Source organism: Diospyros lotus, chromosome 9 (genome assembly GCF_014633365.1).
Source record: "Diospyros lotus cultivar Yz01 chromosome 9, ASM1463336v1, whole genome shotgun sequence".
NCBI classification, from domain to species: domain Eukaryota; kingdom Viridiplantae; phylum Streptophyta; class Magnoliopsida; order Ericales; family Ebenaceae; genus Diospyros; species Diospyros lotus.
In genome coordinates this window covers 14,946,381-14,962,759 of record NC_068346.1, presented here as the reverse complement: position 1 = coordinate 14,962,759, position 16,379 = coordinate 14,946,381, and the positions used below count along the sequence as shown (strand labels likewise).

Here is a 16,379-nt window from a genome sequence, read left to right as displayed (position 1 = left end):
CTCGCTTTCTTCCAGTTATACTTGTTGGGCCTTATGGCTCATGTTTGCTTGCATCATTCTAGGTAAGGCTAAGGCTAAAGTAGAGGGTGAGCCAAGTGAGGCCTGATCCGTGGGATAACAGTGTGTGCAGAGCCGTCTCAATCAAAGGTCCCTGGGGGTGTTTGCGTTGTGTAATATTAAATTAGGCTTGTTTATGTTTTAGAGGAGATATGGACCACGATGTGATGTGTAATATTAAGTTGCTCTTGTTTATGCGAGCATGTGAACACTTTTGTGTTTGTTTATGAGTAAGAATGTATGAGTATGTCTTCCGTTGTCAATGTCAAGGAGGATGTGTAATGTTTTAATAGGATTTGACATTTATGTCATCTTGTTATGGGTCCCTGGTTAGGGGCGTCTACAAATATAAATTTCAAGCTGAAAATGAGTCAAGATTCAATATTTTGTAAAGGGATATAGAAATATACCCAAAATTTAAGAATATAATAATATCAATAGATGAACAAAAAAAAATTAAGGTTGCGTTTTTTTTTGTAATTTTTAAATCATTTTTAGTTTTGACTTCTCTAAAATAATGAAAACGTATTCTCTTTATTATTTTTAAAAATAAAAAAAATTATAAAAAAATTTAAAACAATAAAAAGTTATTTTAGGTGTTTTCATTCAAAACAAACTCAAAACACAGAAAACAAGTTTCATTTTTCGTGTTTTGATATTCTCTTCACCTCTTCCTCTCTTTCTTCTCTTCAAGCCATAACCACTGCTCGTCGCTTCTTTCTCTTCATCTCTTCAAGCCCGATTCGCCATCATCACCACCCACTGGTTCCTTCTTTTATTTTTTTCAAGTCATCACTTCTTCTTTCTCTTCCACTCTTCAAGCCAGATTTGCCGCCACTACTTTATTCTCTTTATCTTTTCAAGGCCATCACCGTTGCCATCGTTTCTTTCTTCTCCTCTCTTCAAGGCTAGATCTGTTATCCATCGCTTCCTTCTCTTCAAGGGCATCACCGTCACCGACTGTGGCGGAAGCAAACGACGACTAGCCCCTCTCGGCCACGACTCTGCCGTTTGTCGGTGTGCGTCGACCCGCCAACTTCTCTGCCTTGATTGCCCTTCTATCGTCGGATTCAAGTCACAAGAGATATGGAGGCCAAAAAAGGGAAAAAGAGAGGAAGACAAGAACTGTGTGGGTTTATTATATTATTTATTATTATTATTATATATATAATAATATATAATTTAATAAATAATATAATAATAACAATAGGTATGTATGTGTATATATGTTAAATAATATATTTATTTTATTATTAAATTAATAATTTAATAAATAATTTTTATTTTAATGCTTCCTATTTGTAATCACATTATGATCCCTTGTTAATTTTTTTTAAGTCAATTTATTTATTTATTAAAAATTAAATAGTTTTAATTTTTTGAATAATTAAATTTATTTAATAAAATATTATTAAAAAATTATTTTCAAAATTTCAAACAAAACACGTTTTTTAATTTTTTATTTTAAGAAATAATTTTTTAGAATGACAAAGAGAATGTATTTTTAATTTTTTAAAAATAAATTATTAAAATAAAAAATTAAAAGTTAGAAAGTAAAGAAAACGCAACTGTTGCTCAAATTAACTGATTCAAACCCTAAAGAGAACCCATCACTCAGGATTTTGTAATTTTAAAATTATCTACAGTAGTGGGTCGGTTTGAATTTTAAATTCCGATAAGTCATCAAATTGATTGTCGATAAATTCTAAATAAAATTAAGTTTTTTATTATTTAAGTTTTATTAGTAAGAAAAATATAAATTTTAGTTGATTTTTAAGTAAATAAAAATTTCATAAATTTTGACATATTTTGTCTTTTTTAATTAATTATTATAATTGAAATCTCCTAAAACACCTAAATTTCCTGTAATTCAATGCAATTTTATTGAGTCAGACGTTTGTGGAGATCGTGAAGATACAACCCCCACCCCCCAGTCCTGGATTGCTTTTGGATGGATTTCTTGCGTCCGGAGGTCTATATCACTGAATTTGATGTCTTACAGTCAAAAAATTAAAATAAAAGGGTGTATTTTTTCCCTAACAGGTTTTTGACCAAAATATAAATAAGATAATTTTGACAATCGAATTTTTTTTTAGGAATTTATGAAAAAAATAAATACATTCTAATTCTAATGAACCCCAAAATGTCAGAATAAATATTATTTATAAAAAATTTAATCTTAGTGGATCTTAGAATATTAAGATAAATATTATTTAGAAGAATCCTAATTTTAGTGAACTTGAAAAACTTTCATATTTTCTTGTACTCTTTAATCGTTATCTTTCTTAGAGAATCCAAGTGACTTAACTATGATATTTCCACTTAATAAATTCATTATTATGTTTGAGTAACAACAACCTTACTTGATATTTGATAATTTTATTTTTTTATGTCTTCCAATAAAAAAATAATCTTAAGATTTGATTAAAAAAAAATAACGTCTAAGTTATAATTAAACAAGAGGAAGATTATTAATATTATATTAATCTTTAAATTTTATCTTAAAATAAAAATTAAACTATAATATTCAAAGGGTCACTCTTTTGGAAACAAATTTTATTGCAATTTTTTTTTTTTACACATACATAAATTGTTCCACTCTGTAAATTTATAATTAATCTCTATAAATAAGCTCTCAACATTATTGACAATTGAAAATTTGAAATACACATCATATCAATCTCTAAAACTAAAATTAAAATTATTTTTAATCTTCAATTCAAAACCAAACTTATTGTTGTTTTCAGTTGTAAAATGCGGACACCAATTATTAATTGGATAAAGGTACACGGACGAACAGAACAACAAACAGGTTGACAAACTCAGATTAAATGACAAATTTATCCTTTGCTTTAATTACAAATCTACCCTCAATCAACTAAAAAATTAAAATTCCGCCCATCCCCTGTTTCTTCTTCACCTTCTCTCTCTACCCGCCCAACTCCTATTTCTTCTTCACCTTCTCTCCCTCTCTACTTGCCCAACACTTGCTTCTTTCTCACCCATTCTCTCTCTCTCTCTCTCTCCTGCGTGTGACTGTGTCTTCTCCAGCTTCCCATCGCACCAGCTCAACAACGGCCTTTACGTCTTGGATCGACTCGAGCATCTCAAGGCCAACCGCATCGTTTTGTACACGAGCAGCAACATCAAGAGGTCCGGCGAGCTCAGCAAGATGTTCAACATCTCTACCGCCGACCCTACCCAACATACACTCGCCCAGCCCTCACGCCCATCCACCTTCTCTTCTCAGTACAACAGTGGATCCCTTAGATCTGGCTCCAAGTCCATCTAAGTGCGTGATCGGCGACTGCGTCTCCTCCATTTTCGGCCGTCCAGCATCCCTTGGGTCTCTCGCGTGTGCCTGACTGGCTAAATATTTCCCTTCCATGGCTTCAAACCCTTATTCTTCTTCTTCTTCTTATTCTTCTTCTTCTGTATAAATTTTATTATAATATTTGAACTTGTAATGTTGTTATATCAGTGTCTACATTGTGTATGGTTTTATGTTTAAATGAGATGTATAAACTTGTAGAGTACATTGATTGGTTGTTAAGAGTAGCTTGTGAAGTGGTTGTATGATTGTGAAGTGGGTTTTGTATGGATCAAGAGTAGCTTGGAGCCAGGAATTTATGCTTTATATATGGTGTTTGGTAGATTCCGTAATCAGTATTTTGCTGGTGATCATATGTGGGTGCAACTTCTTTTTGTTTTATGTTATCTTTATGTGATTCGTGTTGGCTGTCCAATTTTTTGAAGGATGTTTAAAATTAACAGAAAATAATCCAACCTAACAAGTAAGGAAGAACATCCAATAGAGAATTTCAGCACAATGGGTTTGGACGCATCAAAGATTAGCACAAAAAAAAACAAGACTGTATTGAGGCATATCATCTACCAATCCAAGTTCTCATTAAAAGACAAGGCCACTCAACACCTATAATCATCCACGATTCACATACTATCAATGGTCCATGGTCTTCCTGTAGGTTGCTTGCACTTATATTTCAATCCATAAAATGTGAAAACTGGAGTCAAGGCTCTAGTATATTGTAGTTGCAACAATAAAAGAATACTTTGTAGAATGACAAATTAAATTATCCTATTATAAGTTTCATATGTTAGGCCTAAAACAACAATAAACAGAAAAAACAGAGAGATTAAACTTCTTAAAATCTTGCACAATCTCTCTCTGAAACAAAAGTTTCCTGATGAGAAGTTCTCAAACATCGCACGAAGAAATCGAACTTCTCAAATCAGCAACCTTGTCATGATTTGACGACGACAGTGGGCATCGCGCATCGACCACCGATCACCAACTTAGGTGAGCTCGCTGGCAACGTAGGCGGCTCCTTCTTCTTTGAGCTCGCTGGCGATCGATTTCCTTCGTCTTCAAGCTTGTCAGTGGCTCATTCGTCTTCGAGCTCATTGGCAACGTAGGCTGGGTGGGTAAGGAAGAGAGAGAGAGAGGGGCACGCCAACGCCCAACGTTGTTGCTCGAGGAAGTCCGACGACGACAAGAATGAGCACCGAAGGGTTGTAGGTGGAGGAGATCCATTGGAGGTGAAAGAGATGCAGTGGAGAGAGAAAGTGAGAGAGCTAGTTGGAGACACAATGGAAAGGAAAGAAAGAGAGACACTCTGAAGTGAGAGAAAGAGGGAGAGAGAGATAGGGGCAGAGTACAAGCGCCCAATTTTGGGCGCTTCTTCAAATAATTTGGATTCAAGTTCTCGCAATATTTTGGTGTCAAAATCTCGCGAGAATTTGGGTTTGTCAACCCGTTTGTCGTTGTGTTCGTTCGTGTAGCATTGTCCTTATTAATTATAGCTGTTAAATTGGTGATGTGAGACTGGCCTGACGAATTAGGTGACATTGATAATTTTCTTTTGCTAAAAAAAACTTATTTTAATGATTATTTATCTTCAGAGATTATTCAATTAAAGCTAAAATTATATTCCACAAAAACTATATGAAATAAGAAGAATACAAAAGAAATTAATATAAACTTATCTTAGATTCAGAGATAATGGTAGACAATTATCACATGGCTAGATCAATTTAAGTTTAATGACGTAGGCATGCCAACTTAAGATTGCCTACGTCACATGCCCTTGTCAAGGCTCCAAAATTAATGGGAACAGGTAAGCCACCTTTTATTTAAAAAAGAGGCAAATTACTTGTGTTCCCAATGCAACGCAAGCCACGTAGCGCTTTCCTTTGTCTATAAAAAAGGCGCCCCGGCAGGAGGCCAAACCTGCAACTCATCAAGCTAGCTCTCTTGTCTCCTCTTGTTATTTGTCTTCACAGGTTGTTTTAAGTTAACCAATTACCTCCTTCACAAATAATTAATGGCTGCTTTAAATGGAGCTAAGAAGATGAACCTCAACGTCAACGTAGACGGAGCACTAATGGAGCAAATTCTGAGCACCCATCAGCGTCAGGGTGTCAAGAAATTCGATCTCAACCCTCTTCTCCATGCCATCAAGGATGTCATTCGACATGCAAAAGTAATATATAGGCGCGCCGTTTGTATTTTTCTTTAAAGACGAAAACTTGCAACCATTAAATTAAATTTTTGACGTGACAAGTACGCAAATGCAGGGAAGTTCGCCAGGAGAGGGATGCGCGTCCGCCTTCAAAGGGGATCTGCTCGACAAGCTCCAAGCCATGGCCTACGAGGCAATTAAATCAGTTTCTTGTGAGGTATAATATATGTTCTTTATTAACCAAATGCTATACATAAGTAATTAAGATTTTAATTACCACATCTATATGCATGTGGTAATTATTGAGTTTAGCCTGCAGTGTTTAAAGGATTATTTGAGGAACCAAGAAAATAAAATATTCAAATCTTTCAAAAAATAAAATATTCTTCGTTTTTGCTCATTCAAAAAAAAAAAAAAAAACACTAAACATTTTCGCTATTAGTTTTCTTGCAAGTGTTCAGGGGCCTCAACGACCAGTGAGGTGGCCATTGGACTTCTTGAATCACTGAGAAGCTACTCCTGGGAAGCAAAGGCTGTGATAACCTTAGCGGCTTTTGCTGCAAACTACGGCTTCTATTTCTCGATTTCACAGCTTCATGGGAGCAGCGATTCATTTTCCAAATCTATGGCGTTCCTCCAACTATCCCCAAATCTGTTGAAACAGACCCCTTTGAAACTCAAGCCTAAGGCACTCAAGGTTGTTGATGCCATCCTTGATCTTGCCAACTACATTGTTGAGATCAAGGCCTTCCAATCTAAGTACGTTTCGAACAAGATGGTCACTTCCTTTTTCGCCACTCATGAAGACGATTTGGTGAAAGCTGTGTACAAGAGCATTCAGAGTACTGTGGCTTGCGCATCAATATTGATGAACACAGTGGCCTTGGGAAATGAGTACGTCACCTACTCAATTGAGCTATAACAGATAGATCCTTGGCCTCGTAAAAATTTTAATCGATGCCTCTACAATTTTAGGTACAAACCAACAGCAATGGAGGCTCAAGAGCTTTTGGATTTGGCGATGGAGCTAAAGGGCATACGCATCACACTCGAGAGTGAAATGGAAAGTTTGAAGAAACACATTGGTTAGTCCAACAATTAAAACTGGAATAACGTTGTCATACAATATTAATTTCACTATAATTTTTCTCCGTCACAAAATGACATAAGATAAGAGATAATATACATGAATTTTATGCTGAAACTAACTTAAAAGAGTAAAATCTTATCTATCGTAGAGTCGATAATTTTCCGTGACGATTATAAAAAGCTCGTCGACTTGTTTGATCGAGAACACACCAATAATATAGAGATCATCCAAGCTCTACTTTACTGGAACGAGTCAGCCGCATTGATCTATAATTGTTCTACCAGGACACAGGTTGGCTCATATAATATAAATATATATATATAATTCCTTAATTTCTAATTTGTTGCATATATATATATATACATATATATAACTATGAATGTGATAAGGTATTGAATTAATCTTGTTCTGTGGGCACAGGAAGAATTGAACAAGTTGAGCGGCAAACATGTGCTGCTATACTTTTCAAATCTAGAGCTTCTCTCCAAAGAGGAAATATTCATTCTCCCTAAGAAGGATGTCACAAAACCGACTCAGTATGAGATTGTGTGGGTTCCTATTGTGGACGAATCAACCTCATGGAACGAAGAGATTAAAAACAAGTTCATGATTATGCGAAATTCAATGGGATGGTACTCCATTAATGACCCTTGGAAGCTTAACAAAGCGGTCATCAAGTACATCGAGGAGGAATGGAAGTTCGATGGGGAGTCAGAGTTTGTGGTTCTCAACCCAAAAGGCAAGTTTGTAATATCTGGTGCCGTCAATCTCTTCTGGTTTTTGGAACAGTCGAGTTTTCAAGTAGATTACTGGAAGACGATTCAGCTGTTGCAACATACAATGGGATCAACAGTCAATAATTGGGTATGTATATGACTATATCATATAATTAATTATCTGTCCCTAATTAACTACACTTCCTAACTGTATAATTTATTAATTGTGATATTAATTCTATAGTATATTCAATGAAAGGACATTTGGTATTTCAGATTAAGGCTGAAAAGCATATCATCCTGTTTGGAGGGAAAGACATGGAGTGGATTAAGACATTTGTAGGCGAAGCTCGAAAAGTTGCGGAGCTTATCGGAATAGACTTCGTCATGATGTATGAGGGAAAAAGGGACTTGAAGCTGGCAGATCCCCAAAACATTTTGAAACAGTTACAGAAAGACAACACTATTATAGTACCTGGATTCGAAGACCAAAAGCGTTTCTGGGCTACCCTGCAAAGCATATTGCTAACTAAGACAAAGACTGGTAAATCTATTGTAGATTCTAGTACAATGAATGACATTGTCACACTTTTGAGCTTTGATGGAAGTGGTGAAGGATGGGCTGCGATTTTCCGTGGTTCAAGCCCCGAGATGGCCAAAGCCCCAGGTAAGACCATTCTAGATATATTGAAGAAGTATAGCGAATGGGCAGATCATGCTAAAAAACATGGTTTCCTAAATGCACTGGTTTCGAAGATTCTGGACGTTAAGCCCCCTGAAGGTGACCATGAATGTTGCCACCTGGAGGTTGCAGCCACGAACGGGAGCACCCCTCAGAAGGTGAAATGCGGCCTCTGTGACCGCACTATGAAGACCTTCATTACTTACCGTTGTTGCGGTGATCACTAATTAAGCTACAACTATTCCGCTTTGGTGATGGACCCATTAGAAATAAGTCCAATTTGTGAACGACTTTGCTCTGTGAAGTTTGTTCATCGACTGCCACTTATGTATTAAATAAATAAATGGGTCTTTGTTCTCGTGTTCTATCTAAATAGCGCACTATTCACTCTATATATGCGCTATTGACGTGTTGTAAAAAACTTAAATATGTTACGAGTTCTCGTGTAAAAATAATATTGTTAACCTTTTATGTGTATTCATTTTTATCTTTTTGTTTTGTTTATAAAATTAGATTTATAAATGCATATTAATCAAATTGAAGGAGTAAATAAGAATAATAAAACACATACAAGTGTTAGAACGATTCCATACATTTTCCATTAATTCTTAATGTTGGCTGTGAAGCTCCAAACGACGTCGTTGCCTTTAGCTGGTTGGAAGGCCACGTGCAGCAACCGCATGCTGCCATTTGGCAGCTGCTGGATGGCTGCACGTGGCAACCATCGGTTGTCCTCAGCTGGCGCTTGATCTCGCCCTCTTTCCTTTGCCCGATCATCTCTTGCTCGCTTGCCATTTTCTGTTAGAATAATCAATCGTGCTTGCACGATTTGATCTCATCCATCCATCTATACTTTATGAGGCTCAATCCCAGCCGCTCCTCATTGCTTTTAATCTTGCCTCGAGATGTGATCGATTGTGACGAAGAAATACGAAAAAGGCGAAAAGAAAGAAAGAGAAAAGAGTGATCGGGTTGTTTTGGGGGTTAAAGGCTCTCGCCTTTGGCTAGGGTTCTTCTCTGGTTTGCTCCCTGTTTCTCTTTCTGTAAATGATTGTATAGATTATATTTTATGGTTCGATAGGGTTGCCTTTAATCTGTATTAAGTGATTCATTGGCAGTTTTGTTTTCTCGAACCATTGTTTGTATCGAGGGTTTGGTGAGGGCTTATGCGGGTGTAATATTGGTTTCATCTCATAGTGCAATGAGCTCTTCTCTCTCAAGCTCAACGTGGATGTAGCCTCGATTTGAGGTGAACCACGGTAAAAACTCTTGTGCCTGCTTTCATTTTTCGTTTGATTTCAGCTCTATGTATGTTTATTTTTGCTTCCTATTTTCTCCATCCATAGTCTGTGATTGGAAGTTGTAAAACCCTAAGGTTTTCTATAGGTTTCCAACAGTGGTATCAGAGCCGTGTTAAGTTCGGCTCTTAGGGTTTTCTGTAAGGTCAATCGTTTTTCAAACCTAGGGTTCTCTGAGAGAGTCCGTGTCAGCGGGTGTTTGCTGTATTGATTGTTTTCAGTGTCTAGAGCCCTCTAGGTTACCTTCGTGCAAGACGAAGATGAATTCGACCTGATTTGAAATCGATATATTTGATGGAAAATGAGATTTTGGAAGATGGAAAAAGAAAATGAGAGTATTGCTCTCTCATCATAAAGTGCTCATAGCACTTGAGATGGATGATCGCAAATGGTCTGCAGATCAACTTGCAAGGACAGAGGAAATCAGAGAAGAAGCCTTCAATCTGATCTTCCTCCACCTGGGCGACAGTGTGATTCGCAAGGTAGATGGTATGTCTACTCCCTTAGAACTCTGGAATAAACTAGATACTTTATTTTCAGTCATTACTGCACCTAATTTAGTATATCTGAAAGGCATGCTGTTTAATTATAAAATGAGTATATCTAAGACAATGGATGAGAATATAGATGAATTCACTAAGCTTGCATTGTTACTTAGAGGTACTGATCAAGCATTAGGTGACTCGAGTGAAGCTATGATTTTGCTAAATGCATTGCCTGATGATTATGATGTTGTTAAACATGCATTAAGATATACTGGCATAGTACCTAGTTTAGACCTTGTTGTTTCAGGCATTAAGGCTAGAGAACTAGAACTGGGAACATCTAAGAAATCTGGAAATAACCTATTTGTAAAGAGTAAGAATGAAAAAAAACACTTTACAAGTAATAATGATCAAACCATCGGGTCAGGGCAAAAGGGTAAGAAGAAAGACAAAAAGAGTAAGCAAAAATGGAAATGTTATCACTGTGGGAAAGATGGACACATCAAGAAATACTGCTATGACTTCATTAAGAAACAAAAGCAAGGGGGAAATACAAATACTAATCCTAATAATTCAAACTGTTTAGCTGAGGTTCTTACTGTTTCAAATGCTTCTATTGATAATGAATGGATCATGGATTCAGGATGTTCTTTCCATATGTGTCCTAACATTGATTGGTTTCATAATTTTGATAAAAATGAATCTGGAATAGTGTTTATGGGAAATAACCAATCATGTAGGGTTAAAGGTATAGGAAGCATATCCCTAAAATTGCATGATAACAAAACCAGAACCTTAACTGATGTAAGATATGTTCCTAGTTTAAAAAGAAATTTGATATCTCTTGGCACATTAGATGAACTAGGTTTCTCTTATAAAGCAGAAAATGGATCAATGTATGTGTTTAAAGGAGATGATCTAATTTTAACTGGTGCTAAGAAAAATGGATTGTATGTTTTGAATGGCTGTTATTTCCCTTTTGATAATATTAATTCTACATGCATAGTCAAATCTGATAAGACAGAATTATGGCACTTGAGACTTGGCCATATGAGCCTAAAAGGTCTTAAGGTACTGTCTAACCAAGGTTACCTTGGTTCAGTGCCAGTGGGGTCCCTCGATTTTTGTGAGCCATGTGTTCTAGGCAAGCAACACAGGCTGAGTTTCCATAAGGGAACTCACTTGGCGAAGGTATGCCTAGAATATATACATGCAGACTTATGGGGGCCTTTTCAGGTCCCCACTTACGGTGGTAACAGGTATTTTCTTTCTATTATTGATGATTTCACTAGGAAGGTTTGGGTTTTTCTTTTAAAATCTAAAGACTAGACTCTAGAAAAGTTTAAAACTTGGAAGAACATAATTGAAAATCAAATAAATAGAAAGATTAAAACCTTAAGAACAGACAATGGTCTGGAATTCTATAACAAAGAGTTTGATGAACTCTGTAATACCCAAGGAATACTTAGACATAGGACTGTGAGGTATACACCCCAACAAAATGGGGTAGCTGAGAGGATGAATCGAACTCTTCTTGAAAAGGTTAGATGCCTCCTATTCACCTCCAATATGCCAAAATCCTTTTGGGGGAGGCTTTGTCCACTGCAGCCTATTTAATAAATAGAAGTCCTTCTACTGCCCTAAATCTTAAATGCCCTGAAGAAAAATGGATCGGTAGGAAATTAAATCTTGATTACCTTAGGGTGTTTGGTTGTGAAGCATATGCTCACAAATCAGAAGGTAAGTTAGATCCTAGGTCCATTAAGTGTGTGTTTGTTGGTTACCAAGAAGGGACCAAAGGTTTTAGATTATGGGAAAGACAATCTGGTGGGATAAAAATCATTATTAGCAGAGATGTCATATTTAATGAAGCAATTTTCCCTTGTAAAATTGTAAACTCTGTAGATGCCAACTTTAATAGAAGTCCAAATGATTTTACCATTATAGGAGGGTCTCAAATTGAGGTAGAGCAGGCTGAAGGTTCCCTTCTAACTGCTCCAACAGAATCCAACCTAGAGGATGTCCCCATCCCAAATGAAAATCAAACCTCTGATCATGATGATGATCAAGAGGAACAAGAAGATGAAACTGAGATTGAGGTGGAGCATCACAGCTCTGCCCAAGATCTCAGTGATTACCATCTAGCCCGCGATAGGAGTAGGAGGGTTTCCAGACCCCCTGTAAGGTATGCCTATTCAGACTTAGTGTTTTGTGCCCTTGTGACAGGTCTGGAATTAATGAGCAGTGAGCCTTCCACATATGAGGAGGCTGTCAGCTCCAAGAAAGTGTAAAGTGGCAGCAGGCCATGGATGAGGAAATGAGCTCACTTAAAATTAATGGCACCTGGGAATTGGTGCCTAGACCTCAGAATCAGAAGTTAATTCAGTGTAAGTGGTTGTATAAGTTAAAAGAAGGTATATCTCCTACTGACCCGATTAGGTACAAAGCAAGATTAGTGGCAAAGGGGTTTACTCAGAGGTAAGGTATAGATTACACTGAAATTTTCTCCCCTGTAGTTAAATTCAAAACCATTCGCATAATGTTATCAATAGTTGTTCAATTTGACCTTGAATTAGAACAATTGGATGTTAAAACAGTTTTTTTGCATGGAGATGTAGAGGAGAAAATTTATATGACCCAACCTGCTGGATATATTGACTCAAATAAGCCTGAGCATGTCTGTTTACTGAAAAAATCCCTTTATGGCTTAAAACAATCCCCAAGACAATAGTATAAAAAGTTTGATAATTTTGTCTCAGGGATTGGATTTGTAAGGAGTCAATATGATAACTGTTTCTATTTTATTCTCTCAAATCACTACAAGAAATTTGATCATTAGTGACAAATTTTTAGTGGCGCTATGAATTTTCGTCACAAAAAGTACTCTTTTGGTGACGATATAAGCATTTCGTCACCAAAATTTGTGAACTGTTATTTTTTGGTGATGATTTTTAGATTTCGTCACAAAAAACGTCATGCATAAGTTGACACCAACTTTTAGTGCTAACACTCAATTGCAAAACATGATTTTTGTGACGCTTTATTTATGTAGGTGACGAAAAATAAAACGTCAGTATATTAATATAATATTGGGTGACGATATATTTGTGTCACAAATGAATGAATGACCATCTGTGACGCATTGGATATCGTCACAACTATAAATAGTTTTAGGTGACGTTAACTTTTGTCACCCCTTGATAGTAATATTTTAGTTTGTTGCATAAAATGACAACTTTAGGAATGTCACTAATAAGTGTTACATTTGGTGACGATATTATATGCGTCATGTATACAAGAATAACCTATCCGTGATGCATTACATATTGTCATATTTGTTAATAATATTAGGTGACGTTGAGTTTCAACACCCATTATTAGTATATTGTAGTTTGTTGCATAACGTGACGACTTTTGAAATGTCAATAATGAGTATTACAGTTGGTGACGATTTTCCTTCCGTCATGTATGCAAGAATACCTATTTGTGACACATTACATATCGTCCACATATGTGAATAGTATTAGGTGACATTACGTTTCGTCACCCTTTGTTAGTAATATTTTAATTTGATGCATATGGTGACGATTTTAGAAATGTCACTAATTAGTATTACATTCAGTGATGATTTATTGCGTCACGTATTCAAAAATACCTATTTGTGACACATTTCATATCGTCATATTTGTGAGTATCATTGGGTGATGTTGAGTTTCGTCACCAATAATTATTGATAATTTTTGTATTGTGCACAAGTTAACAAAACATTAATTGTCACAATTACCTATCATATTGGGTGACAAAAAAATAAGTCATGTATGGTTATTTGTCAAATAATGAGAAATTAATTACTTGTTAATAAATAATTATTAATAATTTTTTGACAATTAATACTAAATTTTAAACAAGATATTAAATTTATTCTAAATAGCATTTATATCATTTATAATATTATGCAATCTTAATATTTTTTAAATTTATTAGTATTTATGTTTAAGTTCTTGTCTTTTGTCTAAGATAGAAACAAGTGAGACAAATAAGAAATGATGTATTGACAATAATATAATTTTATTTTAGAAAATAAACTTTAAGTTGAATGACTAGATAAGACAATATTTAAGTATCAATAAATTTATTTTTTTTGTTATATTATATGCATTTATTGTATCTTATTTTCAAAATTAAAATAATTTTATTGGTTAATAATAAATATATTATATGATTTGAATTATTTACTTAACTAATAGAATTATTCGAATGTTAAAAATAATATGTAATAAATGTATCTTATTTAAAAATAAGATTAATTTATTATTACTTCGCATTTGAATTATTTATATATATATATATAAAATTTAAAAATTTTAATTTAAATAAATATATTAAGTTTAAAAAACATAATATTGCTAAATTCTAAATATATCAATTAATATATTTCATGTGCATAAAATAAAAATAAAAATAAAAAATATATTAAATATATAATAATTAACTATTGATAATATTTATTAAATATATACAAAATGTAAACAAACACTACATTTAAAAAATAAATAAAAAGTTTAAAAACCATAATATTATTAAAGTTTTTATTATTTTAAATTTTAAAAATCACAAAAACGAAATAATATCGAGGGATTATATTATATAAAAAGGAGTATATGGCTACTTTGTCAGTCTCTTTCTCTTTATAAATAGGAGAACTTTCCACTAAGTTAAGATATGTTCACAATTTTAGTAAAAATATAATTTCACTTCGAACGCAAGACTAACATATGCATCAAAAGATTTGTAGGTAATCTCATTCGTATCCTAATAATGATTCTTAAAACTTAACTTGAACATGCAATTTTTATTAGAAAGAAATTATTTTTAAAATAAATTCACGAAATGTCTCCTTATTTTATATGAAAGTATTATCAAAACCATTTCTAAACTCTCTTATTACTCATTTTCGTGTATTGGACTCTTTGTTATTTTGTTGATTATTGCTTGACCTCTTTGTATGACAGTCGTATATCGTTAGTTTTGAAAATTTATTCTCTTTTTAGTATTTAATTTATTTTCTTTGTTTACAAGTTTTGTCTTATTATTTTTTTGTCAGGGTCGAGATCTATCCTAATAATCTGTAGATGTTTTGCGATTTTCGTTTAATGTAACTTTTATTTATAGGAAAAAATTAATTATTTAAGATAACAAACTAATAATAAATAATCTAATGTATCAAACTAATTTATTATAATTATTAGATTTATAATACAATTTATTTTTAAATAAATATTAATTTAAAATACAATAATTTAAATTATTTTATTATCATATTTTAGATGATTATAATAAATTATTATTTAAATTATTTAATAATTATCATAATTTAAATTATTTTGTAAATTATCATAATTTTAAATTATATTATTTTTTATCAATTAAATAATTATTAATATTATTTTTATAAATTATATTATTTTTATTTAATTATTAAATATAAAAAAAAAGTCTAAGTGAATTAAAGAGGCGGGAATCTCCCCGCCTCTTTCCCTGGCCAATTCCCCCTGCCCTCAATCACAATCAATCCTTTCTGCAAAACCAACCCTTCCCTCTCCCTTTCTGCCTCTCGCCTTCTTCTCCCTCTCTGTCACTCTCTGGTTCTCTCGCCCCCTTCTCCTTCTCTGCCTCTCTCTGGCTCTAGCGCCCTCGCCATCACTCTCGCTCGCTGCCTCACCGTCTCCTCTCGTGGCTCTCCCTCACCCTCGCCATTGGTTTAGCCTCTCGCTCGCTGCCTCGCCTTCTGCTTCAACGTTTATATTCTTTTATTTTTGGTATTCTTAATCGTTCTCTTTTTTTATTTTTCTGTGTTGGCTCTTCTATTTTCCTATCACTGTCCTTTGTCAGCTATATTTTTGCATAAATCCTACAATTTCAATTATCTAAAAGGAAACTGCTCGAGGTTTTTTAGATTTTAATATGCTTAAGTTGATACTTCAATTAGTTGTAATTTTCTCATCAAAATTGTAGGGGTTTTCATTTGCAAAGCATAATGGCTGATCAGCACCAGCATCCATCTGTCATTCAGAAGGTAGCTGACAATCTACATCGCACTTCCAATTCCCAAATGTGCTATTGGGGATATCAACGGTCTGCTCTTTGTGGGGGGCAGTACATGAATTACTCTAGGGCAGCAATGCATTACTCTATAACTCCAATGTGTCAAGCTACACGTGATCTATCACTGGTTGTGTCAAATGCTTCACTTGTGTTTGTTCAAGCTCCTTCCGGGAAAGGCTTTACTGGCTTTGCCAATGATTTTCTCATGGGTGGAGTTTCAGCTGTTGTGTCAAAGATAGCTGCTGCTCCAATTGAGCTGTGAAGCTTTTGTTCAAGCTCCCTCCTGCCGGCCACATATGATGTTTCTTCTTCATCAGATTTGCCTAGACCTGTGATGATTTATTTTATCTATCATTACAGATCTCCTATTTCCCCTTTCAGTGCTCTTATTTCTTCAGCTGACTTGAGAATGCAAGCTTAGCCTAATCCCTAGAAGGATAGAGCTATTATTGTTTTAAGTTGC

At 34.5% G+C, this 16,379-nt stretch overlaps 1 protein-coding gene across 1 annotated transcript; it reads left to right on the top strand.

Annotated features, from left to right (window-relative positions):
* The first annotated feature begins 5,291 nt into the window (after positions 1 to 5,291).
* LOC127809198 (protein SIEVE ELEMENT OCCLUSION B-like) lies at positions 5,292 to 8,507 on the top strand. The gene is made up of 7 exons (XM_052347958.1): positions 5,292 to 5,561; positions 5,656 to 5,757; positions 5,983 to 6,434; positions 6,516 to 6,625; positions 6,779 to 6,921; positions 7,051 to 7,494; positions 7,623 to 8,507. The coding sequence occupies exons 1-7, from the start codon at positions 5,403 to 5,405 to the stop codon at positions 8,253 to 8,255; spliced, it is 2,043 nt and encodes a 680-aa protein (XP_052203918.1). The 5' UTR covers positions 5,292 to 5,402; the 3' UTR covers positions 8,256 to 8,507.
* Positions 8,508 to 16,379: the final 7,872 nt, after the last annotated feature.